The following is a 22,857-nucleotide window of genomic DNA, read 5'->3' as shown; positions in this document are numbered from 1 at the left end:
TCCAAATTTTCTGAAGCTTCCCCCGCCATCGGCTACACAAAACTTATTTGGTCACGCATTTGATGCTTGGCTCCATGACTCGAAGCATTCAATATTTTGGATCAATCTATCAATAATCACATCGTCAACCTTCTCGCCATTCCCGATCAAGGACCCATCGAGAACTTATTTTGACCACATCTATCTCAGTAAGTAGTATGACCCCACCAGAGCGTACCGCATACTACTATTATGCAACAAACCTCCACATAGTGTAAAAGTGGCCTGGGCAAGGTGGGATACCTGGGATCACGGCTTGCTTTTGTTCATTATTCGATTGGCACGGCTGGAATGGTTGTTTCCGTCATGGACATCAATCATTTCACGTTGTTTTTTGACTCCAGACTATCACCAGTCATTGCATACTTACTTCACAAACCTTGCTTGTGCGACTTGGTGCAAAACGTCTTTCCCAACTGATCAATCTTGCAGGTATTTACACTGAACCTGAACTGCGACAATGTCTGGCTTTGATACGTACAAGACGCCCTTGGACTCGCGCTATTCTAGTGAGTCGCTGCTGATGGCATTGACCTGCCACAGGATAATCTTGGATTACGGTTGCTGTTACCCCTTATTGTCATGATCCAATACAGGATACAAGGATTAATTTGGGTAGCAGTAGCAGCAGCTTCGCAGGTTATCCTGTTGGATGCAAGATCTGCTTTGGTCTTGGGAAACGACTAATCATGTTTTCACAGGCGCTGAGATGAAAGCGCTGTTCTCCCAGCGCTCGCGTCATGGAACTTGGAGGTGAGCAACTCTAAAACTCCTTCCTTCTTATAAATGAGGGTGGTTAGATCTATAGAGAGCAGCCTCTCCTAGCACATAACCCACGCACACTTCAGTACCGGATACAAGTAGCAGTTGCTGACACTGAGACTTGAACAGAAAGCTTTGGATTTATCTTGCCGAGGCCCAAAAGGAGCTCGGTATTGATTCAATTACCGATGAGGCTATTTCGCAGATGCAAGCACACTTGACTCTCACCGATGAGGATTTCAAGACGGCTGCTGTTGAGGAAAAGCGCCGCAAGCATGACGTCGTAAGTGACCTGACTAGCATAAGACGTTAGAAATATATATTACTGCTAACCGGATACTATCTAGATGGCTCACGTCCATGCATTTGGTGCTGTCGCACCTGCCGCTGCCGGCATCATCCACTACGGGGCAACTTCGTGAGTATACTCTGTTGAATATTGACTGGAAAATAAGACACAATCACTAACTCTCAATCATAGGTGTTATGGTATGAGCACTAGTATCTCGAGAGATTCACGGCTCAGATGTGTACTGACTTATTTGTGTAGTTACTGATAACGCGTAAGACTTCCACATCTTTCACATCTTTCTGGTCTGCCCAGGGAGAGAACAAGGCCCAAGCAAGCTTGGATTAGGGCATTGCTCTTGGAACAGGACTCGGGGCTTCCTGTCAATCAAGAAGTATTCTAAAGTAGTCATTACTAAGTTTTTCTGTTGTAGTGAGTTGATACTCATGCGAGATGGCATGGATCTGTTGCTGCCTAAGCTGGCAAAGGTTATCGACAACTTGGCTCAGTTTGCCCTGAAGTGGAAGAGCGAGCCAACCCTCGGCTACACGCACTATCAACCGGCACAGAGTGAGGAATCTGAGGCTTTCATCTTCGACTCACTTTTCAGTTTACTAACCTCCATCGATAGTGATTACTGTAGGCAAACGCGTTGCAGAGTGGGCCCAGGAACTCATGATGGACCTTGAAAATATTGAACATGTCCGAAAGGAGCTCAAGTTCCGAGGTGCACAAGGTACCACAGGCACTCAAGCTTCGTTCATGGAGATTTTCCATGACGACACTGCCAAGATTGATCGACTGAACGAGCTCCTCTGCGAGAAGGCCGGTTTCCCTGCTTGGTAAATGCACTCAAATTCCTCTGTGAGACTTGAGCTGATGAGTACCTAGCTACGATGTGAGCACCCAGACTTACACCCGAAAAGTCGACCGTACGTGATTTTCTCAGGGTCACTCCCCTTCTGTGGCATGTCTCCAAAAGTAAATCTTGGAACGGCCCTACTTATGCGGTTTATGCTTTGGAAACACAGCACCCCGAAACATTGTTGGATACCGTGAAGTGGTAAAACTGACGCTGTTGTTGTAGTGAATGTGGCCAATGCAATTGCTGGACTCGGCGCCACTGTAATCCGCATTACCTCAGACATCCGTCATCTTGCAAATATGAAGGAGATGGAGGAGCCATTTGGTGAGCCCCTCTTGGAACCCAAGTATAGATTCTTGTCTGTCTTAGGAGTGACAGATGCTCCGATTCTCTCAATCCTTGCAAGACGAGCTATGTGCAGTGTTTACTAATGCAAGACAGATAAGGATCAAATTGGCTCGTCGGCAATGGTAAGTTACGCCTGAATAAATCTGCTATGTTGCCGGCTAACAGAATTCCATAGGCTTACAAGCGCAGTAAGTCCAAATCCCGTTTCTTGGAAAGAACTGAGCTAACTCTAGTGGCCAAGATCCAATGCGCTCGGAGAGAATTGCAAGTCTCGGACGAAAGCTTGCTTCGTTACCTGTGAACTTCTCTAGCACATTCTCCTCGCAATGGTTCGTAATTCTTCAGGCCCCCCGGTGCTCATCTTAGTCTATCTCGGAGTCAAAGATAAACGACCAAAATTCTGAACCTTGTGCTTCCGGGACATGATTCAGAACGCTACCCACCCCTTGTCCCTCCAGGATGCAGCAGTCGCTGACCTAAATTGATGTACAGGATGGAGAGATCCCTCGACGATAGCGGTCAGTGGTATAATGGATAGAATAATGGTTTGCAGGATGCTAACCCTGTGAAATACAGCGATCCGCAGAATCGACATCCCCGAGAGTGAGTTGGACCATGTTGAAGGCAATAAGCCAGCGAAATGATCTGGAATAACTGCGTGTTTCCGGGGATCGTGCCATTGTTTTGTTTGCTTAAGTCTCCTGGCTAACCTATGCACAGTGTTCCTTCTGGCTGATGCCGTTCTCATTGGCATGGACAATGTCAGCGACGGACTTGTGCTCTACCCTAAACGTATTGATGTAAGTCTCGTGGTCCCATGACCGCAACGACCTAAGCTTACATACACAGGCACACAACCGAGAGGAGCTTCCGTTCATGGCTACGGAGAATCTCATCATGAAGCTGGTAGCCAAGGGAGGCTCCCGCCAAGAAGCCCACGAGGAGGTCAGTATCTGTTTCTCTTTCATTCTCTTTCAGACCCTTTCGAGGCGTATGGCATCTTTCCTGTGCGAGCCCATTTACGGCGATTATGGCTCTTTAAACGTAGTCTTACAACCGACTTTCCCGCAGTTAATTTACCACTGTGGTTACTGACATAATTAACAGATCCGCGTTCTGTCACACCAGGCCAGTGACGTCGTCAAGAACCAAGGTGATTCCAAGCCCTGCTTTTGACGCTAACGGCATACTGATATATGTGAAATAGGTGGAAAGAACGACCTCATCGAGCGCATCAAGTCCACGGAGTACTTCAAGCCCGTCTGGGACGAAGTCGATGCTGCCCTCGAGCCCAAACTCTACATTGGTCGCTCGCCGGAGATTGTTGATCGATTCTGCGGCAAGGGCGGCGTCCTGGAGAAGAAGTTGATGCCTTACAGAGACTATATCAAGAAGGCGGGCACTGCCCAGCTTAACGTGTAAGGGTTTTTTGTGCTGCTGGAAGTCTACTTCTGGGAGAGGGCGCATAGCTGGGGCTATTTCGAGGCGCGGCATTCGGATGCATCAACGGCGTTATGGGCAACTCTAGCTTGGCAATGTGGATTGCAAAGCTCACCGAAAATAGGGTTAGATGACTCAGAATAGCATACTGAATGAACTGATGTATCGTATGAAGCGATGCCACATGCTCTAGTTTCTTTGGAAATTACTTGACGGTGAAGATGATGCGGTCATATCACTCAGGAGTGGCAAGTTGTTCACGGTTTGGCTGGAATCAGAACTACAGCGTACAGCGAATAGTGCAAGTCAGACTAGCCTGTGAAATGACCTCACGGGCACACCTTATGTTTAGAGTCTCTTGACAAAATGCAGAATACCGTTCTGAGTTTGCGATGTTGGCTTGGATGGGCTTACAGCTGTCATCATAACATCCCAGCGACGCGCTATCGCTGAGGAACCGGAGGGCCCTTCGATGCAGATACCGAAAGGGGGCAAGTATTTCGGCCTGAACCGACTGGAGGCGTCTACGCTGTGCCAGATCAGGACGGAAAAAATAGGATTAGCAGCCTTCTTATTCAAGACAGGGGCTTTTGGCGTGTACTCGCCGCTATGCCGCTGTGGCGACGCCCCTGAGACGGCAGAGCACGTAATCCTCTTTTGCGGGCTGTTGGAAGGACCGAGGGAACGATTACGGGCCGCCATCGCACCACGGCCACTATACTCTCGCAGAGACCTCGCAACGGCAACAGGAGAACCAGTAGTTAGTGGGACTATTGTAAGATGGCTGCTAGGGACGGGTCGGACAGCTTCAAGGCCCAGATAGCATCGATCTTCTCAGGGGGGACTTTGTTGGTAGGTTGAGAACCAACGTAGTATGGTAGTGAACGCAACGCAGTCGCCAATAGGGCGAACCGACGACGCAGCGTATGTATTTAGTCCAGCCATTAGGGCACGGTTTGACATACGGGAGTACTAGTAGAGGTACCGGGGGCTTCGAGCCTACGGCGTATTTAATAATAATAATAATCATAACATCCGTCAAGGTCCATATGAAGTCAACATTCGTACCACAACTACTAGAGGTAGAGTACATTTATTTGCCCGGCGGGGGGGTGTGGGGGCAAGGGTGGGGGTTTCCCCTAGGAGATGGTCGTTATAGGTGGTATAATGTGAATACGACTATTGTAACGAGACCCATTCGGTGGTATGCTACATTTGGAGTAACCAGAGCACACGACCCCTAAACAAATTTGAGTTTCACAAAGCTCGCCTAACTCAGTGTATCGTAATTGCAAAATCAATATTTACTACGAACCTCATCGTCACGCAGGACAATATACCGCTAAGAGGATCTGTTTCCCCTCATGACGTCAAGCCACATTTGGCTGGCTCACATTCAAAAAGTCATCAGAGTACTCGTTCACCCAATTTAAACTGGCAGGCTGCATGAATGCCTTCATGGAAATTGATCAACTTGAGAGAGTGGATCGTAAAAATCTATTGAGGGCCAGGCTTGACATTGCGTAGTTTACTACGAAGCCAGAACCATGTTTGTACCTAAGATCATAATTTATCCAGGCTGACCGTTTAAGCGGTTATGTAACCATCACGGTCTGTGGCAACCATATTCACTTATTTTGGAGGACGTTGATTGCAAGGGGCGGCGGGTTCGATAACAAACTTACCCTTGCCTGTCACCTTAAGCGGCACCTAGTATGGCTCACTCATCCGGTGATTTCCTACATAACTCTCAGTGTGAAAACTGCACCATGAAGTTCGATTAAGGCTGGAAGACCCTCCATAACTGTGATTTGAGTATAGCCTCACCGCTAGAAACAGCTTGACAGTGGAACAAGACAGGGGTCCATAATGGCGGATCGGCGCCAGGGTACCACACTATTTTATTTTAGCTCCCTGGCTTTGCTGCTGGATCCCAGCGGTTCTATCCCCAAAAAGGAGCCTTGTGAAACCTCGACGTCACAGTTATCTTTGCCATCTACCATATTCACAAGCAATTGACATGTCGAAGCTCTCAAAAGACAACTGCATCAATCTTCAGTAACTTGTATTGCACTCTGAAAATAATTACGAGCCTGCCAACACGACTGGGCGGCTCTTGATACGACCGAATACGAAACAGCCTGGAACGAGCGGCAACACGCGACAGGCTATCCGAGCGCCAACGCGGAGGAGCAACTATCACCAGACGTAGCATAATATCGGCTCCCCACTCTGTTACAGTAGTGTTTGGCGGTGTGTAATTGAATGCGCTGCTTGAATGGCCGCAATCGAGTATGATGAGATAGCAGTAATGGATGATTTGAAAGATGGCGAGGGGTTGGCAGGTGGGACTCGAGGCTGCGGCACCAACAACCGATTTGAAAGGTCGCCTCTTTCGAAAACACGAAGTTTATCTGATGGTGGCGGCACACAGCTCTCGCCATCCCCACAGATAGTTGAGGCATCGAGGAGGGCTTCCAAGGACGACAGCTCTCTACGAGACTCGATGACGACAACCGCTACCACCACAACGGCGACGCCTACACCGGTGACACCACGTCGACCCGACTTCCCCATCCGAGGGCTTTCTTTGCAGATGCCCCGGCGCGACGCGACCTTGTCCTCCGCCATCAAACCGACTCCTCTGTCCCCCAAACTCGACCATTCGCAAATCTATGCTTCACCGACAAATATTCTACCGCGCAGGTCGCGTGGTCTGGACTTTTCGCGAGCCGCCACCAGCCTGCACCATTCCACCCTCGCTGAGCAGTCGTCGCCCGACTCTTCCCCAACTGCCGGCGGCAGAGCTATGAATATTCCCGGCCGCAAGATTGCAGACTATGGGATCGAACAATCGACAAACTCGCTGTGGTCCATGATGGGCAACCAGGAGCGCATGCATATCTCAAGTTCGCTGGGCAGCACCAACATGCTCGGCTCCGACAGCTCGTCCAGCTCTGACAACGAGGACCTCATGGATGAGGACATGGAAGACGCCATCATGTGTACCCCCCAAGCTGCTAAGAGCAGTGCGATGCACCCAGGCCTTGGCGTCCATGCTGGTACTCCGTGGATGCCTGGCAATTCCCCCGCCGTGAACAGCCTCTCCAGTTTTCGCACTCGGCCGCGGAAACAACCGAGCAAGAAGCTTCGAAGTATGCTGGGCTTGCCCGCGGGCCTGTCCAAGTCGCCTCCCAATAACATGGCCAAGGAGATGAAGGACGCTTCTAATTCCCATTCCCGCCGCGAGAGCATCAGTTGGGCTGCCAACCAACTGCACATATCGGGGAGCGAGGCCGAGGAGAGAACGACCGACTCCCCAGAAGCGACTACGCCTTCGAGAGATGGCCAGAGAGGGGTGATACGGCGTGTCGTAACGAGGCGGGGCAATCTTCTGGTATGTGCTATTCTCACTTCCCGTCTCTGGCTGATGCAATATGCTGATTTTGCCCAAGCCCAAGACTAAAGGATTTGCTCGCATTCGAGCTGCGCTTGCGGAAGAGAACACACCCATTGATTCCGAAGTCCGTCGCGAAGCCGAAGTTGTTCGCCAGGTGTATGAAAGCGATGTGGACCTCGAGCCTCGGGCGCCGCCCCCCTGGCATCCACCTCCCCTAGACATCGCAACGGCACAATCACCCAATCTCAACACCGAGTCCCTCGACGAGATAGCCGAGGATGAAATGATGGGCGAAGTGGTTTTATCCAGCAGCTTCAAGCAACAAGCCCTCAAGAATTCTAAGGGAAAGGTCTTTTGGGATACGTTCTCGGAGAGCAGTAGCGTTACCGGCGGCCGGACCACTCCACCCCCTCCAGTATTCTTACCACGCGGGTCTTCGTCGGGTATCAGCGAGGATGTTAATATGGACTCGCCTTCCCTCACCGCGGCATCTGGCAATGCGATGTTTGGAATCAGTTCCAATTTCACCTTGCTTGGAAGCGGCAGCGATGGTCAACGATCCGACACGCCGCAACCCGGCGCCCCAGCACCGCCCTCCCAAGGGGGTAGGATCCCCCCCACTGCGGAGGAGATAACACGGCGCATCAACAACAAGCGTCGGCGTGACGATGATTTCGACCCTGGCAGCTTCAAACGAAGAGCAGTCAGTCCAGGCATGAGTGTCCACAACTCGCCCATCATGCAGAGCCCCCTGCAAAGAGACCTGGCGCCTTGGGGATCTCGTCCGGGTAGCAACCACGGTGGGGACAAGGCGTCCGGCACTCCGAGCGAGAACGGCAGCTCTGGCGGCAACAACAGCGGAGGGGCGAACGGCGGGCGACCAATCAACGGAGCGAAGGGTCGCGTCGGCTTTCAGGGAATGGTGGATACTAACGACGGGCTGATGCGAATGAGCATTGAATAATCGACCGTACTCTGGGAATTTTCGGCATCAAGTTAACATGCCACGCCATGCCACCCGTACTGTATCGGGAGTTGGCCACGGCCGGATGGGAGAATAGGAGTTTTACGAACTAGCATTGTTCGCGCGATAGCATTTACCGACCATTAGAGCTCTTCTGCATTTTCGATGGGTAACATAAATTAGAGGACCAACCATCATCTACTTGGGTATTACAGACACTATACGCCTCATGAATAATGTGTACATATTGCCCTAATATTTAGTGCTTTCTCTCTTCACATATGCAAAGCGTTCTTCCAAAGTAAAACCTGAGTTACGGAAGGTTCCGCTAGGCATGTCACGGCAAATGGCTTGAGTTTGGCGTTACTAATCCCGCCGTCTGCACGCTACCTGCCTAACCTAGGTACTTCATAGCCTATAGTACTGCATCTAGAAGCCGGGTGCCGGTGTTGAGTGCCTTCTTCGGGGCCGAACGCGACTTGGGGTCTTTCAAGATACACCGAAAAGCTTTTTTATAGCTTGACCCACGTATGTTTCGTAAAGGTCTCGATACCTATCCTCAATCAGTCCTTGTCGTCTATACTTAACCTAACATCTATACAGAAGTGAGTAAGCACATCACCTCTACCCCTCACCACAATCAAATCCCAATCTGAACTTCTCCTAACCATCCTTTCACATCACTTCCCAAAATGCCCCTCCGCGGTCCAGTCTCAGTCAACCACTGCACCCGTGCCAACAGCGAAAAGTTGCAAGTCGGGCCAATCACCATCTATATCTTCGAGGACGGTTCGCGCACCGACAACCGCATTGGGTGTATTCTGCTGGAGCTGCCCGCGGGGGCATCAGGCCCACCCATGCACTGGCACCGGTTTCACGATGAGTGTTTCTTCGTGGCGAAAGGGGTCGTCACGTTCGTGACGCCCGAGGGAAATGTGGATTGTGGCGTCGGCGAGATGATGACGGTGCCGCCCAGGGCCATTCATACCTTTCAGAATGCTAGTCAGGAAGAGGAGGCTGAGTTTTTTATGACTGCTACCCCTGGTGAGTTTTTTACCTCTCGATTAGATCAAATGAAGTGTGATTTGTCAGGCTAATGAGATATAGGATACTATATGGACTGTAAGTCAAGGGTCGATTTGGCGCCGACAACATGGAACTCTAGCTGAACCTTGCTATTCATGTGTTTTGCCAACAGACTGACTGCATATATAGACTTCCGCATGATGAGCAAGGTGACAAGTGAAGGCAAGAGGCTCACTCCGGAGCAGACGAATCATATCATGGAGCTTTTTGGCACGTTTCCCCCAGATGTTGATTCGGAGCCATGAAGAGGGAGTATTCACGAGTTGTCGATCTAGGGACGATGATGAGGGCTCGTATCTGTGCTGAAGGCCATGCATGTTTCAGTACATTCGCAGTGGCAATGGAGGCATGCCCTTTGTTCGTGCTACTGTGTACACTAATCACTCTCCGGGCACCCCAATTTGGTAATCAAAATAACAAAATCAGCCTCTGGGTTTCAACCAGCTGCTACAATCCTAATTCGCAATGGGTTTTCGAGATTTTACTAGGAAAAAAGCGGCAATCGCGGCGCGAGTTACGAACTCGGTCTAGAAACTACGGCCGCTACTGGCCGCTAGAGCAAGTAATAAAAGCCGGAAGGAGGTGGTAGACCCGTTCACCACGTCAAGGCCCCAAACTATTACTAATATCGTCAGACGGCTAAAATAGCGATACTATACGTACGAAGACGCGGACAGCTACCCCGAGACGGTTAAGCGCTAGAGATAATAGACATCTAGTTGAATTATGCCTTCAATACCCTAGAATAATATATGGAGAGCTTAAACGCAAGGTGATTATCTTAAGTATATGTAAGGGAATGCAGAGCTTACCGGCAGCTACTCCTTACACCCGCTTATAGTCCGATTTAATTCCGAATATATTTAAATTTAGGTGCGAATCGGCTGAGAAACTCATATTCAAAGTTTTTGTCAGCAATTGTTTGAGTTTGTTGGGCACCATATTTGCTGTTACTCTCGGTCCTGAAACGCGGAGGAAACTCTATATCAACTCTGTTGACTTATTCTTAGGATTAGCAGTAAGCTTCAATTTGTCGCTCCACTCCAACGAGCTATTCTGATGATTAGAATCTCATAGATGTTGACTCATTATATTAGAGGTGCTCGACCGAACAGTTCTGGAGATCATTTGGGGGTTATTGTAGCCGTGTCTATATTGTACAGGTACAACAGTCATTCAACGGTCTTGCCGCTGAGTCTTCCGGATCGCCTTGCCCCGTGGTTTTGCACAGGCTTTGGCGGTTCCTTCATTTTATCTTTAATCTGCTTGGTTTTCTTTGTTCCATTGGCAGCAGGTTTTCCTTCCGCATTCTTGACAGCCACTCGCTTCTTCGTCACTCTGGCTGGTCCTGGCTGTGCTGGTTCGTCCCCTTTGCTCTGCCTCAATTTCTTTCTTCCATTGAGCTTAGATTCGGTGCCAGTTTCGGCTTCTTCTTCGGCAGCTTTTCGCTTCGTCGACCCTGTCGTAGTACTTTTGCCGGTTTCATTGCCCTCCTCCTTGACAACCACCCGTCTCGATGACTTGACTTTTGTGCTCACAACAGTGTCATCATCTTCCACTTCCTTCTTGATAGTCTCCTGCACCGACGACCCTGCTTTCTTGCTCGCTGCCTTTCCTCTGTTTCCACTCGCCGCATCTTGCATCTTGCTCTTTGCCTCGAAAAACTTGCTCTCTGTCCTCTTCTCAGGGGCTTCAGTTTCTTCCTCGACATCCAAATCTGTAGCTTTACCCTTTATCTTCTGTACACTAGGGACGATGCAGCTCGTGCGCCCACCTACAGTGAGGAATGCGATCTTCTCGCCGTTCGGCAATGTTGTAGCTGAGTTTTTCTTCCCCTTGCCCCAGCGATGATTGAATAACCAGTGCTCGGGGAACTTCTCCGAATCGCCCAGGTGCTCCACAGCTGTGTCGCAGACATATTTTGTTGCCTTGTACAGTGTCGAAATATCCTCGTCATCAAACTCATCACAATACACTTCTGGGTGTAGTTTGGCCTGATACATGATTTCGTCGCCCACCCAGTTTCCAATGCCACTGATCACGGCTTGATCCAGGAGGAGGGCCTTAATAGGCACATGGCGGCTCCTCATCTTCTGCTTGAGGTAATCCTCGGTAAATAAGTTCTTGTCGACGACGGGATCAGGTCCGTTTTCGACTAATGGCGAGTATTTCCGTATGTCTTCTCCAGGACAGTCCACCAGTCTGATTCGGCCAAATCGCCGAGAGTCAGTGAACGCTACTTCAACCTGAGGATTGCTGTCGGTTTCTAGCTGAAATTTCCAAAATCTTGGGGGCCACTGCTCCTCGGCACCTTTGATCTTCTCCAGGTAGCGTGTATAACCAGTCTGCTCTCCTCGAATGTGTATCCAACCTAGTTCGGTGAGCCACTTGAAATGAGTCCGGAAGGCTCTGAACATACCTGTCATGCCCAAGTGCATCACCGGGTGAGGTGGGCTCTCCAACAGTATCCAAAAGTATTTGCCTTGGCTCCCGGCTCCAACTACCTTCTTGCCAGTAACGGCTTTCTGGAATGCATGGCCACTTGTGCCGACCTTTCCGAAGACATTAATGTCATCTGGGGCCAAAGCCTTGACAATCTTCTTGCCGACAAGATGCAGGCGAAGAAAATGTGTAACCCTTGCCACTGGATGATTACATAATGAGCAACTTGTACTTGAGAGCAATCAGAATTTGAGGGAATTGTTTCTTACCTTCAGCGATCTCAGGCATGGTGATGGTGGCAGGATTTGGGAGAAACTAGTACGGATAATCTGCATGATCAGGTTTCCGTACACTTCAACCAAAAATACCCGTAGGAGCCGGAAGTCTCAGGGGCTCGACGCCTTCATTACGGTTGTTCAGCCCGTCATTAGGCAATCGCACCCGCTGACTTTCACTTGGTCCAAGCTCTTAAGCGGACCACTGGTGGGTCATCATGCTGGTAGATCCTTGCATCGCATTGTTTCTTAGTGCTCCGCTTCACTTGAATCCAGCTTTCTTTTGCTGCACCCTCGCGTCGCCAAGTTTGTCAAGTTGAATCTCAACGTCAATTCCAGGTGCGATTACTGTTTGGATCATCCCGGACATCTCAACAACCATTGGTAGTGCTTCTCGGCTCACTACCTCCTCTGTCTGGCACCCGCCCCGTTACTACCGTCGGTCTCGCCTCTTCAAGCGCATGGTTTACATTGTTCTCGAAGACAGCAAGCCCCTGTTGAGAAAAGACGCTGCCGCTGCTCCAACACATTTTCTTAGACCATCAGTTTAAATAGACTTCCAGAATGGTCCGCGGCATAGTCGTTCTCGCCGGAAACTCCCACCCACAACTCGCAGAGGACATATGCAACTTTTTAGGCATTGCACCATCAAATCGCATCTTGACCAAGTTCTCGGCTGGAGAGAGTCGATGTGAAATTCAAGACTCGGTCCGTGGCAAGGATGTCTTCATCATTCAGACCGGAGGTGGCGCGGCAAACGACCATTTTGTCGATGCGTGTGTCATGATATCTGCCTGCAAGACGGGTTCTGCGAAGAGGGTAACTGTGGTGACTCCGCTGTTTCCCTACTCGCGTCAACCGGACCTGCCGTACAAGAAAACGGGATCCCCACTGTCTCGGACCGTTCCCAAGGATAAGTACACATTCGAGAGCGTGCCTCCTACTCCAGGTCCCGGCATACCTAAGAGCGCCGGCCTTAGTAACGGTACCGACCTCAGCAGGATGTTGAGCAAGACTGTCCTTGGAATCCCACGCACAAATGGCGACCTTGGAGATACGACTGGGACCAACAGCATACAGCATTCGCGCTCTACAACATCAGAGACTGCGAACTTCACCACTCACGATTACGTGAACGTTGATCCATCAGTTGTCAACACCTTCGAGGCAAAGCCAGGCTACAAACGATGGGTTGCCCAAGCTGGAACTCTGGTAGCCGACCTGCTGACTTGCGCTGGTGCCGATCAGTAAGTCATCTCCCAAAAAATCCCCATTTGGACAGGACAATGAGCACTTTGTGTTGGTGATGGGCTGACTGGGGCCACAGCGTCGTTGCGCTTGATCTTCATGATGCACAGTATCAGGGCTTCTTCGACATACCCATGGACAATCTGTATGGACGCCCATTACTGAAGAAATACATACAGAAGAACATCCCTGACTACAAAAATGCTGTCATTGTCAGTCCTGATGCTGGAGGCGCGAAGAGAGCAACTGCCATCGCTGATAGCCTAGAGATGGACTTTGCCCTGATTCACAAGGAACGCCGCCCAGTAAAGATCACCGATCGTCAAAATGCGACCATGATGCTGGTGGGAGAAGTTAAAAATCGCGTGGTACGTCCCTTTATAATTCGGCTATCCCTTTTCTCCACACGTAAGACAAGCCAGCTCCATAGTCGAGCCTGGTATAGAAGGACTCTCTTTAGAAATTGGCCCATGACTCGAGTCACCACGAACAATGCTAGTAGAGTTGGTCACTGACTCCTGTTACCACAGTGCATATTGATTGATGACTTGGCTGATACGGCAAACACCATCACCCGCGCAGCGAAGCTGCTGAAACGCGAAGGTGCTGCGGCTATCTACTGCCTCTTGTCTCACGGCATCTTCAGTGGAGACGCCCTCACTCGTATTAATGTTTCTGCAATCGACAAGATCATCGTGACCAACTCGGTACCGCAGGAGAGAAACCAGGTGATTTGTTCGAAGTTGCAAGTCCTGGATGTAGCTCCCATCTTTGCTGAAGCTATACGACGAATTCACCATGGAGAATCCTTGAGCAGCCTATTCCAGCATGGCTAAACGAGTGGCATGGTCTCCGCACGGTTGAGAAAGGGGATAGATCATACATCAAGAGGAGCTATGCGTCGTAACATCATTGCGCAAGACTTGCAGAGCTAGAGTATATATTTACTTTTAATGTATGTAAGACGAATTAGAGAACCAGCCCAGATAAGCTGGTGATTGTAATGAAGCCAGAACAAAGGTCCCTTACACGGGTTCAGATTCCGACTAGCTTATCCAGTCACTCATGTCCCCATAATGGCAAGGGGGAAGTAATAAAACCTTCATCAGTCTACCAGCGCTGTCTTCTATTGTCGTAAATTTAGCTACGTTATTCAAAGGGGAAGACTAAATAGCTCGGATGGTCGTGGTGTCGATTGATAAATAAGTCAATGATCCGGATAAACACCCGATACTAGTCGCCATGAGTATCAACCATGATCTCGTTGCTAGCCGTCACATACAACTCCTACTTGGGCTGCCGTTGGATTGGATCGTAGCGTAGATCTATGTGCATGTAATAAGCCTTAGCCTTTTCTACTCTTACTAGAGGTGTTAACTGAACTTTACCACAATGCGAGGCTTCGCAACTCGACACTTTAGGGTTGGCTTCGAAACCTTGCTTTTCCGCCCTTCAACCTCTGGGATAGACCAGATTGTTCGTCATTGTTCTCGAAATTTCTCAAGAAATCCGAAATTTGAAACGTCAAGAAAATATAAGATGGGGGAGGAATGGCGGATAGATTGAAGCAGCTGATGGTCAGGTGATAAAGCTTCGCAGGCAAAGAGGTACTGGGCACATTCGGGCCATGAAGTCCAGAAATATTTCTGTCTATCAATGCTCGGGATAGAAATGCAAAGACCATAAGATTCAATCTATGTATGATCGCCGATATGGCCGAGTGGTGGATTCCTGGATGTTTTTTTGCCATGAGCAATATTAGGTCTGGCAATAAATGCCCAATGATGTATCCAGTTTCGATTACTACATGAGTAAGGGCTGCCGCTTCTACGATAAGAGATGCCAACGTCGACACAGAAGTCATATTTCCAAATCGAGAGACACATCCAGGACTTGTCATAAGAGACAATGGTTCTTTGGGCAGAGTTGGGAGATCGATGGAAACCGTGGCTGTTGTCAAGCAAGTGCAAGTTCTGTGCTTCTGTGAGTAGCCACTCCCTATCAATTAATAGTTCCAGCCTTATGAGAAAGTTGGCAAATATCGTTTCGCTGCATGCTGTACCGTATAGTTGTTTCTTTTGGTGCCCGGGCTATATCAGAAATATGGCCCAAATGTCGTGTCTGGTTTCTTGTCTAGTCATCATCATGCCATGTGTACGCAGGTATCGATGCGCGATTGAGGAACTCGGATAATGACATAAGATCGTTCGTGTTGCGGATCTTTCCGAACTGTACTAACTCAGAATCTGTAAGTGACTCATCTATTAGCAGCGGAATCTTTTGCCAGCAGTGATAGCTGTCCATGGTATAGAGACCGTCCCTAGCTGGTGAAAACAGCACATCCAAACGCTTGTTGTTGAGGAAGCCCGGACGGCGAACGGCTACGGTGTCAACTATGAATATATCGCATTCCATGCCCTGGATCTTTACCACCATTTCGAGGGATACGTCCTCAATTTCCAGGTACTTTCGAGTATGCTGAGATTTGATGCCCGCAAGATGCTGCACTGTTGCTTGGATAATTCTCAAGGCTCAGGTTGCATATTGCGTGCACAATTTGGAGTGTCCCCGGCCTCTAAGCTCGACGGCTGAGGGAATATCAAAAGAAGACCACGTATGCTTTTTGATCATGTTTTGTGATATTGTGATCCCTATGTCTTGAACCAGGGGATGGTGCTGTAGACCTGCTGAAAAATGGCTGATGAGTCCAACCATCTGACCTTGAACACTGTAGGCGGCTCTACCGTAGGTTCACGCAACTTGATTCACCGCTCGGTATTGAGTGCGGACGAAGGTAGGTTTGAGACTGGCCACTTACACTTGACCCTCCAGCGAAATCTCGTTCGTCTGCATGCGGTAGCGTTAATTCTTGTCATCCTCATCATGATTGTCTAGTACATGTTGTGGCAGCAGTTGAAACAGATCGCCGATCTTTCTTCCGCCCGCCCGCCACGACCTTGGCTACTACTCTAGTTTTTAGAGGGTATTCAACACCTTCCTTATTTTGCATCCGCTCACGCGCCAACATCTTAGATATAGTCTTGGCAATCTCTCGGATATCGTCTGGCAAGCCATATATAACTGGGGGATCGGGGATCTTGACCTTTTGATCTGCTCCTTTCCCACGGTAGCTCAGCTATTCTCTCTGCTTCAAGGTGACGATTACCAGATCAGCTCTGAGGTAAGAAAGCGGTTCGGTGACTTTTATGTCAAAATTTTAGGATCCAAGATCAGAGCGGCGAAGAGTCGCTACTGCCGCCGCAACAGAGCGGTTCAAAGTCCCCTTTGGGCATTTCCAAAATGGCAATGAGCTTGCCAGCGCTCTTCTTGTATACAAGTGGAGAATCAGTCGAGCAATAACTCTATGGTGAAATGGTGATGACTAGAAGCCAGGATCGCTCATCGGCAAAGGTCTCGATGCAGAAATTCTGAGCTGAACGTGGGCCAACCTGCTCATAGATTAAACTAGGCAAGATTTGGCGAAGTTGAAATGCCGTGCAGATGGCGTGTTTCGATTGGCAGAAGTTGGTAGTAATTGCCGAGCAACGCCCCGTCTGGAAGATGAATAAGTTGAATTTTATGTGAAAGGGCCAGCCAGCCACGAAGCAGGCAGTGGAAGCACGGTTGTGATTCAACTGCAGTGCCCAGTTTTATTAAACCCCAGGTCGGGAAGAACGAAGTCCCGGCCAAGCAGAAATGGTATAGAGTACGATGAGATGTGCTGAGGAGATAAAGTGAAGTTACTAGGAGCACAGAAAGAAAAGGTTGCCGTGGTGGTGTGAGGATTGGGAACTGCGACGCAATTGCCCTCCCGATTCCGACGAAGAGAGGTGTTGAATCATCTACTTTGTCGCATTTGCGTTCGAAGATTGCATTTGGCTGGCGTGGGCTAGAAGGAGGAAGTTTGGATAGGTAGCAACACGCGTATTTTTCTGTTTCCCAATCGAACTTGAATTGACCCTCGTGAGGTTGAATTGAAGCATGCCGAAATGGACTATCGTCGGCCGAGTGTGATGCTTGCCAACTCAAACATGGGATCCCGTCAAGAACACAGAGAGGTGTTTACCTTGGTATAATTCTTCGAGCCTCAAAATTCCAATTCTGTCCTCGAAATGACTCCTCGTAGGTATCCCGAGGATGCTTTGATTTGCGACTTTCATTTCACGTCATGTCAGGACATGTCATATATGCCGAGCCAGGATTGTACTCGGATTCCGCGGTCCTAGCAGCATTCAGCATGGAATGGATCGTACCTAGAGTGATATCCATGCAGCCCGGACAGCTGATTAAAGTGATTGACCTGATGCTAAGGTACTCAATACTGTTCATGGAACCGGCACCCACATCTTCTGCCTTTTCGTTTGAGGCACCGAGACGGTGCCATACTCACCGCAACGATTTACGTGGAACAATTCGGGGGCAACATATGATGGTATGGCCTTTTGATCACGGCGAACTGGGTGATAGTCAATTGCGTTTTCTCCTTCGTTCTCGAGACCATGTATGCCATGGGTATTGAGGACTGGAAGCTCCTGGCTAATAATGAAGCAGACGGCAAACTAAAGAGCCCGTCAAGCGGTAAAAGCCATACCACCAGTGCCAGCAACAACGGTACATAAACCATGCCGACAACAACGTGTACTATGGTGTACGCACCGGGGCAAGACCTGGTGCTTGTAAAATCGGCTTCATCGTGCCGCTCATCATTAGTTATAATTCGGATTCTATGATTAAATTGAACATTTGCAGGAAAAGGTGTGTGCAAGCGGTAAGAGTTGGCCCTGTCTCTGATCAATCCTAGGGCTTTATATTCCGTAGCTTGGAAACCACTCTTTGGCCCTCGCATATCTGAAAGTAGCGCTTGATTTAACTTGATCTAGTGCAATAATGGTCGGCTTCTAGACAAGTCTAACGCGAGATCTGTAAATCACTAAAAAGCGTGAGAACTCGGAAGGGCTGCGATCGATGTCTGGGTTCCGTCATCCGCATCTTGAACTCTTGGTCTTGTCAACGTAAGATGACTTTGCGAAAGGATCTCCGTCGAGTAATCAAGTAATCTGCTGGTGATACATCATTTTACAGAAATGCGGTGAAGAGGCTCTTATGGTCACCACATGTTAGGCATTGTTGAAGAAGACGCTACTTAGTTGTTATAAAGCCACTGCTCTATCATGTGAAGATGCAAGTGGTCGTCAGGAACTAGGCCATTTGAGCACGGATGCTACGGTGGTCAATACACGCCTAGATACAATCCGGGGTCGCATTGCGGCATACATGCCGTCACGCTGCCTCGGCGGACCTCGGCATGTGCTCGATTGGAATCGTCTCATTCCCAAATGTTCGGCTGACGGTGCTATCGCAGCCGTTGGCGATTGCCCCAACATCCAACATCTCTTCATCCATCACCCCTTTTATGAGTCACGGCGACCTTTCTTACTTCCTCTCGACAGCAACTCTCCTATACTCCATCCATCAATCTCCGCGACCCAAGCCTTTACTGATAGACCTGTTGTGACGCAACCGCCAAAATGGTCGCCGACGCCCTCATCTATCACCCGAGCGTGTCGCACTACCTCAAATTTGTCGCGACGACTGTCGGTCGCGACAAGCTCCTGCGCACGCTGCAATACTTCTCGCGCTTCTACGCGTGGTACCTCCTGCGCACGAATGGCACCAAAGCCGAAATTGCGCCGTTCGAGGCGATGAAGAAACAGTTCGGTCTCACGCGCAAGCTGATGCGCGTCGGCAAGAACATCGAGCACTTCAAGGCCGCCGCCACGGCCGCCGACTCCAAGACCATGGACCCCGTTTTGCGGTACGCCGCCGTGGGCCGCCAGCTGGGTTACGCGGGATACCTGACGTTCGACCTGGCGACGGTGTTGGACGCTGCGGGCATTAAGAAATGGCAGGGCGCTACTAGGGCCGGACGGGAGGCGTACCGGTTCTGGGCTATGGGGTTGGCGTGCAGTGTGGTCGCGCAGCTGTACACGCTTTATCAATTGAAGGAGCGGGAGGCCAAGGTGGATAAGAAGGAGGGCGAGGGGGTCGTGGAGGCGAAGCGGATTGCTATGTAAGTGGAACTGCTGATGATGCCTTCTCAGGTTGAGAGAGTGCTAACCAGAGTAACAGTGAGCGAAGTGCCAGCCAACTTCAACTGCTTTCCGACCTCTGCGATTTGACGGTCCCTACGAGTGCATTGGGCTGGGTTGGATTTGACGACGGCTTTGTGGGCTTGGCCGGTACCATGAGTAGTTTGATTGGAATCTACTCCCAGTGGAAGAAGACTGCGTGAGGAGACGTGCGATGAGATCGGTGTGAAGGAAGGTACCCACAACACCCGTATCATGCGACAAGTGCCACGGCGCATATGGGACCGGTGCCCAGCGAGAGTGAGCGAGCGGTCTCTTCCTCGGTGTATGCACGATCGCGCATACTTTGTATAACCCCTTTCTGCCCTACCTGAGAATGATGGTCTGGAGTATGAATTTTTTCGACACTTTGAATGAAGTGAAGTGTTTAAATGTAATGAATAGTCGATGATAGTGTGCCTGTTGTTGTTGAAAATCACACTATTGTTCAGTATTGTATGTGGATGCTCGTACTATGAGCAGGTGAACGACTTTTTCAGCCTTTTCGAGGTTTGTAATCTGCAAGCATAATAACGAAACCATGTCGCATTGATGGGTACAACACGCCTTATGGCATGTAGAGGGACTTACGTGTTTTACCAAGAACCAACAAGAGAACATGAGCATCGACGTATCCAGGAAATATATGCTCAGAATTATGTTTCAGGTGATGCCGATATCTTCCCACATATCGGTGACCAGGTGGTGGCCCCAGTGCTACTCAGAACTACCCAGACTCCTCGAGCCATAGATTCGGTCCCAATGAATTCCGTGCACAAAACAAGGGCAGCATAACGATGAAGGTGTGGATGTACCGACTGATTTGGTGAGAGTCGGAATGACTGGCGCAGGCTGGTAGGCATACCAACCCCCATCACTGAGGTTGGATCGGCCCGGACTTATAGGCCCCTTCTGGAAACACTTCGGCCTTCGCATGAACGATTCGTCCAATGAGGCAACTGGATTCCATCAGGTCGTCTTCCTAGTCAACGGAGATCCTGCCAAGACGGACCAGCCATATGTGTCTGCGCCGGCACGCATGTCATGGAACGGCGAGCATGGTTAATAGCAATTGCAGTATGTCCTCCAATAAGAGTTATACGATGCCAGGTTGTCCTACAATGTTCAACAATCCCAGAATGAATAAATAGACTCGCAGGCCCAGCCATGCAACGACTTGGTCCTTGGCAATGAACCTGAGACTTATCCTCGAACATCAACTAAGATGCGGTCTCTCATCACCATACTTGGCCTGCTTACCCAGTTCACCACCGCGGCGACCTGTAACGGACATGACGAGCTCTGCGACAGGCAATACAGCAACATCACCTTTGTCGGGTCTCATAACAGTGCTTTCGTGGGCTACCTGCCTGTCGACAACCAATTTACCTCTGTCGCAGATCAACTAAGCCAGGGCGTACGATTCCTGCAAGCACAAACACACGATAAGGATGGGACGGTCGAGCTCTGTCATACGTCGTGCCTGGAAGAAGATGCCGGATCTTTGGAGGGCTACCTAGTGATGGTCAAGACCTTCTTGGACAGCAATGCGGACGAGGTGGTGACACTGCTGTTGACGAATGGGGATGGCATCGCTGGAGCCGACTTTGCAGGGGTCTTTGAGGCTGCTGGGATTGATTCATATGCTTATTCTCCGGGCAGCAATCTTGCTTTGGCTGAGTGGCCGACTTTGGGAGAGCTCATTAGTGCTGGGACGAGACTAGTTGTCTTCATGGGTTTGTTCAAAGCATCTAAAGTGGTCTGGTCTGAATGCTGACACTCTCTTCAGATTATCCAGCAGATGACGCAGTAAGCTATATCCTAGACGAGTTCAGTTCGTATATCTTGTAAGTGCTGGCTTTGTTGATCGTAAATACCATTTAGACGTGATAAATGAAACTGACTGACGGAAATAGTGAGATACCCTACGAGTACGTGTCCCAGTTTCTGGTCAGCCCGTGGTGTAGCGTAATTTCGAGGATTTCGTCTTGAGCCTCTGCAACCAATGGGTCTGGCCAGTGCCGACTTCTCAACGGGTCTCCAGCATCTGTTGTGAACTCACCACTGATCTCATCTCACAATAGCACAACAGATGCCTCCTTCCCGCAATGCAGCATCGACCGACCGTCCGGGGCATCTGCCAGTGGTCGCATGTACCTCGTCAACCACTATCTTGACACTGAGATTTTCGGCATCGACATTCCGAACGCCGCAGCAGCCGCTACAACCAACTCGGCCTCGTCGATCCTAGCGCAGGCGAATCTTTGCGCTGGCCTATATAGACGGAACCCCAATTTCATCATTGTGAGTAGTACTTATCTGAGAAATGTCACTTGAGGAAGCGTACGTTAACGAGACAATCAGCTCGACTGGATCAGCGTGGGTGATGCGATTGCGGTGCAGAATGAGCTGAATGGTGTCTCTTGAGTTATATCATCGCGCATCACGGAATCGTGTGGTTCAAATAGTACCATCAGATCATCTGTGAACATAGACGCCTGGTCTGTGTGACTGAGGAGTTGGGTGGCATGGTATTGTTGTCCTCTAAACAATCGATTCCACGTCATTCGGCCGTGTACGCAAGATCAATTCCCCAGCAAGTGATCAGGGCTCAAAACAGCCTCCATTCAGCGTATGAACAGACCGAGTATTGCAACCCCGACCAAAATACCGTGACAAGGTTCAGAATCGAGTGGATTCCATTAGAATTACAACTGGGGAGGATTTATGTAATAGAAACGCTACACGTGCCTTATTGTCCCGCGTTCAGTGGTATGCTTTCGAACCTTCAAACTGTGAACCCCTCCTTTGCCCCATCCCCCAGGGGACGTTTTCAGTGGAACCAGCGGGGAGTGTGAGGGTTTTGAGAATGCTGGTTTCCATGTCACTCAAGCCAACATTGAAATTCCTCACTTTCAGCAACCAGGGTACAAGCGCAAATATTACACCACCAGCCTCACTATCACTACAGTGAGGCCTAGAAGAGAGCTCTGAAGCATCACGCTGTGATGCTACAGGTTACCTCTAGAGCGGAAAGGTACTGAAGTCGAAAGTCGGGATGCCCGATCCAAGATGATACCATCACTGATTCAGACTCGGCCCTGACGTTGCAACTCCGACAGCCTTCATATTCCCCATTGTCAATTGGACAACTCGAATGTTTCTTAGCATCTGTTCTATGCACTATAGTACATTTGATTCTCGAATCATCTCTCGTCCCAAACCCACGTAAGCCAGGAGGCCCCCTGCCACCGCTCATCTTCTCTTGAGCCAGACACCTGGAAAGTCCTCGGAAAGTCCTCTGTTGCTCTCAACATTGGTAAGGCACATGCACTCTCGAGGATTGCGCTGTTGATTGCTGCAGCCAATCTTCCAAGCACGCCGTGAGGTAGTAACCGTGGCGCTTCTTTCGGCCCTAGCCCAAGCTTCGGTTTTGCCGTCAAACGACGTCAGCAAGCCAGTCACAGCGAAGGCTTGGACCAATAGCCCGCTGCTCGCACTAGATAGAACAAGCATTTACAAGCATTTTTGCCAAACCAACCTAGCTTGGCACGGGGGAGCTGAGCAATTC

General features: G+C 49.7%; 7 protein-coding genes across 7 annotated transcripts; 6 read left to right on the top strand and 1 right to left on the bottom strand.

Annotated features, from left to right (window-relative positions):
- Window positions 1-31: 31 nt before the first annotated feature.
- Window positions 32-3,935, top strand: BCR38DRAFT_439767 (adenylosuccinate lyase). The gene is made up of 20 exons (XM_040860658.1): window positions 32-188; window positions 472-548; window positions 741-792; window positions 931-1,084; window positions 1,149-1,219; window positions 1,283-1,290; window positions 1,352-1,364; window positions 1,524-1,660; window positions 1,722-1,932; window positions 1,982-2,022; window positions 2,178-2,279; window positions 2,397-2,425; window positions 2,479-2,491; window positions 2,545-2,632; window positions 2,796-2,821; window positions 2,880-2,906; window positions 3,024-3,103; window positions 3,153-3,248; window positions 3,411-3,456; window positions 3,511-3,935. The coding sequence occupies exons 2-20, from the start codon at window positions 500-502 to the stop codon at window positions 3,723-3,725; spliced, it is 1,458 nt and encodes a 485-aa protein (XP_040713361.1). The 5' UTR covers window positions 32-188; window positions 472-499; the 3' UTR covers window positions 3,726-3,935.
- Window positions 3,936-5,591: 1,656 nt separating this feature from the next.
- BCR38DRAFT_525708 (uncharacterized protein) lies at window positions 5,592-8,371 on the top strand. Its single transcript, XM_040865330.1, has 2 exons — window positions 5,592-7,140; window positions 7,199-8,371. The coding sequence occupies exons 1-2, from the start codon at window positions 6,022-6,024 to the stop codon at window positions 8,105-8,107; spliced, it is 2,028 nt and encodes a 675-aa protein (XP_040713360.1). The 5' UTR covers window positions 5,592-6,021; the 3' UTR covers window positions 8,108-8,371.
- A 141-nt stretch (window positions 8,372-8,512) lies between these two features.
- BCR38DRAFT_439762 (RmlC-like cupin domain-containing protein) lies at window positions 8,513-9,656 on the top strand. Its single transcript, XM_040860657.1, has 3 exons — window positions 8,513-9,151; window positions 9,215-9,229; window positions 9,323-9,656. The coding sequence occupies exons 1-3, from the start codon at window positions 8,800-8,802 to the stop codon at window positions 9,436-9,438; spliced, it is 483 nt and encodes a 160-aa protein (XP_040713359.1). The 5' UTR covers window positions 8,513-8,799; the 3' UTR covers window positions 9,439-9,656.
- Window positions 9,657-10,234: 578 nt separating this feature from the next.
- Window positions 10,235-12,016, bottom strand: BCR38DRAFT_372969 (Formamidopyrimidine-DNA glycosylase N-terminal domain-containing protein). Its single transcript, XM_040857302.1, has 3 exons — window positions 11,905-12,016; window positions 11,613-11,837; window positions 10,235-11,564 (listed from the first exon to the last, which is right to left on the bottom strand). Exons 1-3 carry the CDS (start codon window positions 11,921-11,923, stop codon window positions 10,366-10,368), a joined length of 1,443 nt encoding a protein of 480 aa, XP_040713358.1. The 5' UTR covers window positions 11,924-12,016; the 3' UTR covers window positions 10,235-10,365.
- A 167-nt stretch (window positions 12,017-12,183) lies between these two features.
- On the top strand, window positions 12,184-14,273 carry BCR38DRAFT_439758 (ribose-phosphate pyrophosphokinase 5). Its single transcript, XM_040860656.1, has 3 exons — window positions 12,184-13,157; window positions 13,238-13,526; window positions 13,689-14,273. The coding sequence occupies exons 1-3, from the start codon at window positions 12,475-12,477 to the stop codon at window positions 13,992-13,994; spliced, it is 1,278 nt and encodes a 425-aa protein (XP_040713357.1). The 5' UTR covers window positions 12,184-12,474; the 3' UTR covers window positions 13,995-14,273.
- A 4,413-nt stretch (window positions 14,274-18,686) lies between these two features.
- Window positions 18,687-19,450, top strand: BCR38DRAFT_411164 (peroxisomal biogenesis factor 11; the record flags this gene model as incomplete). Its single annotated transcript, XM_040858545.1, has 2 exons — window positions 18,687-19,228; window positions 19,288-19,450. 2 exons carry the CDS (start codon window positions 18,687-18,689, stop codon window positions 19,448-19,450), a joined length of 705 nt encoding a protein of 234 aa, XP_040713356.1.
- A 1,061-nt stretch (window positions 19,451-20,511) lies between these two features.
- BCR38DRAFT_494371 (PLC-like phosphodiesterase) lies at window positions 20,512-22,067 on the top strand (the record flags this gene model as incomplete). Its single annotated transcript, XM_040864723.1, has 4 exons — window positions 20,512-21,022; window positions 21,076-21,120; window positions 21,331-21,590; window positions 21,651-22,067. 4 exons carry the CDS (start codon window positions 20,512-20,514, stop codon window positions 21,711-21,713), a joined length of 879 nt encoding a protein of 292 aa, XP_040713355.1. The 3' UTR covers window positions 21,714-22,067.
- Between the last annotated feature and the right edge of the window lie 790 nt (window positions 22,068-22,857).

Source organism: Pseudomassariella vexata (assembly GCF_002105095.1).
Source record: "Pseudomassariella vexata strain CBS 129021 chromosome Unknown BCR38scaffold_10, whole genome shotgun sequence".
Lineage (NCBI taxonomy): Eukaryota > Fungi > Ascomycota > Sordariomycetes > Amphisphaeriales > Pseudomassariaceae > Pseudomassariella > Pseudomassariella vexata.
The sequence above is the reverse complement of the archived record's forward strand: the minus strand, read 5'-3'. Positions and strand labels throughout refer to the sequence as shown.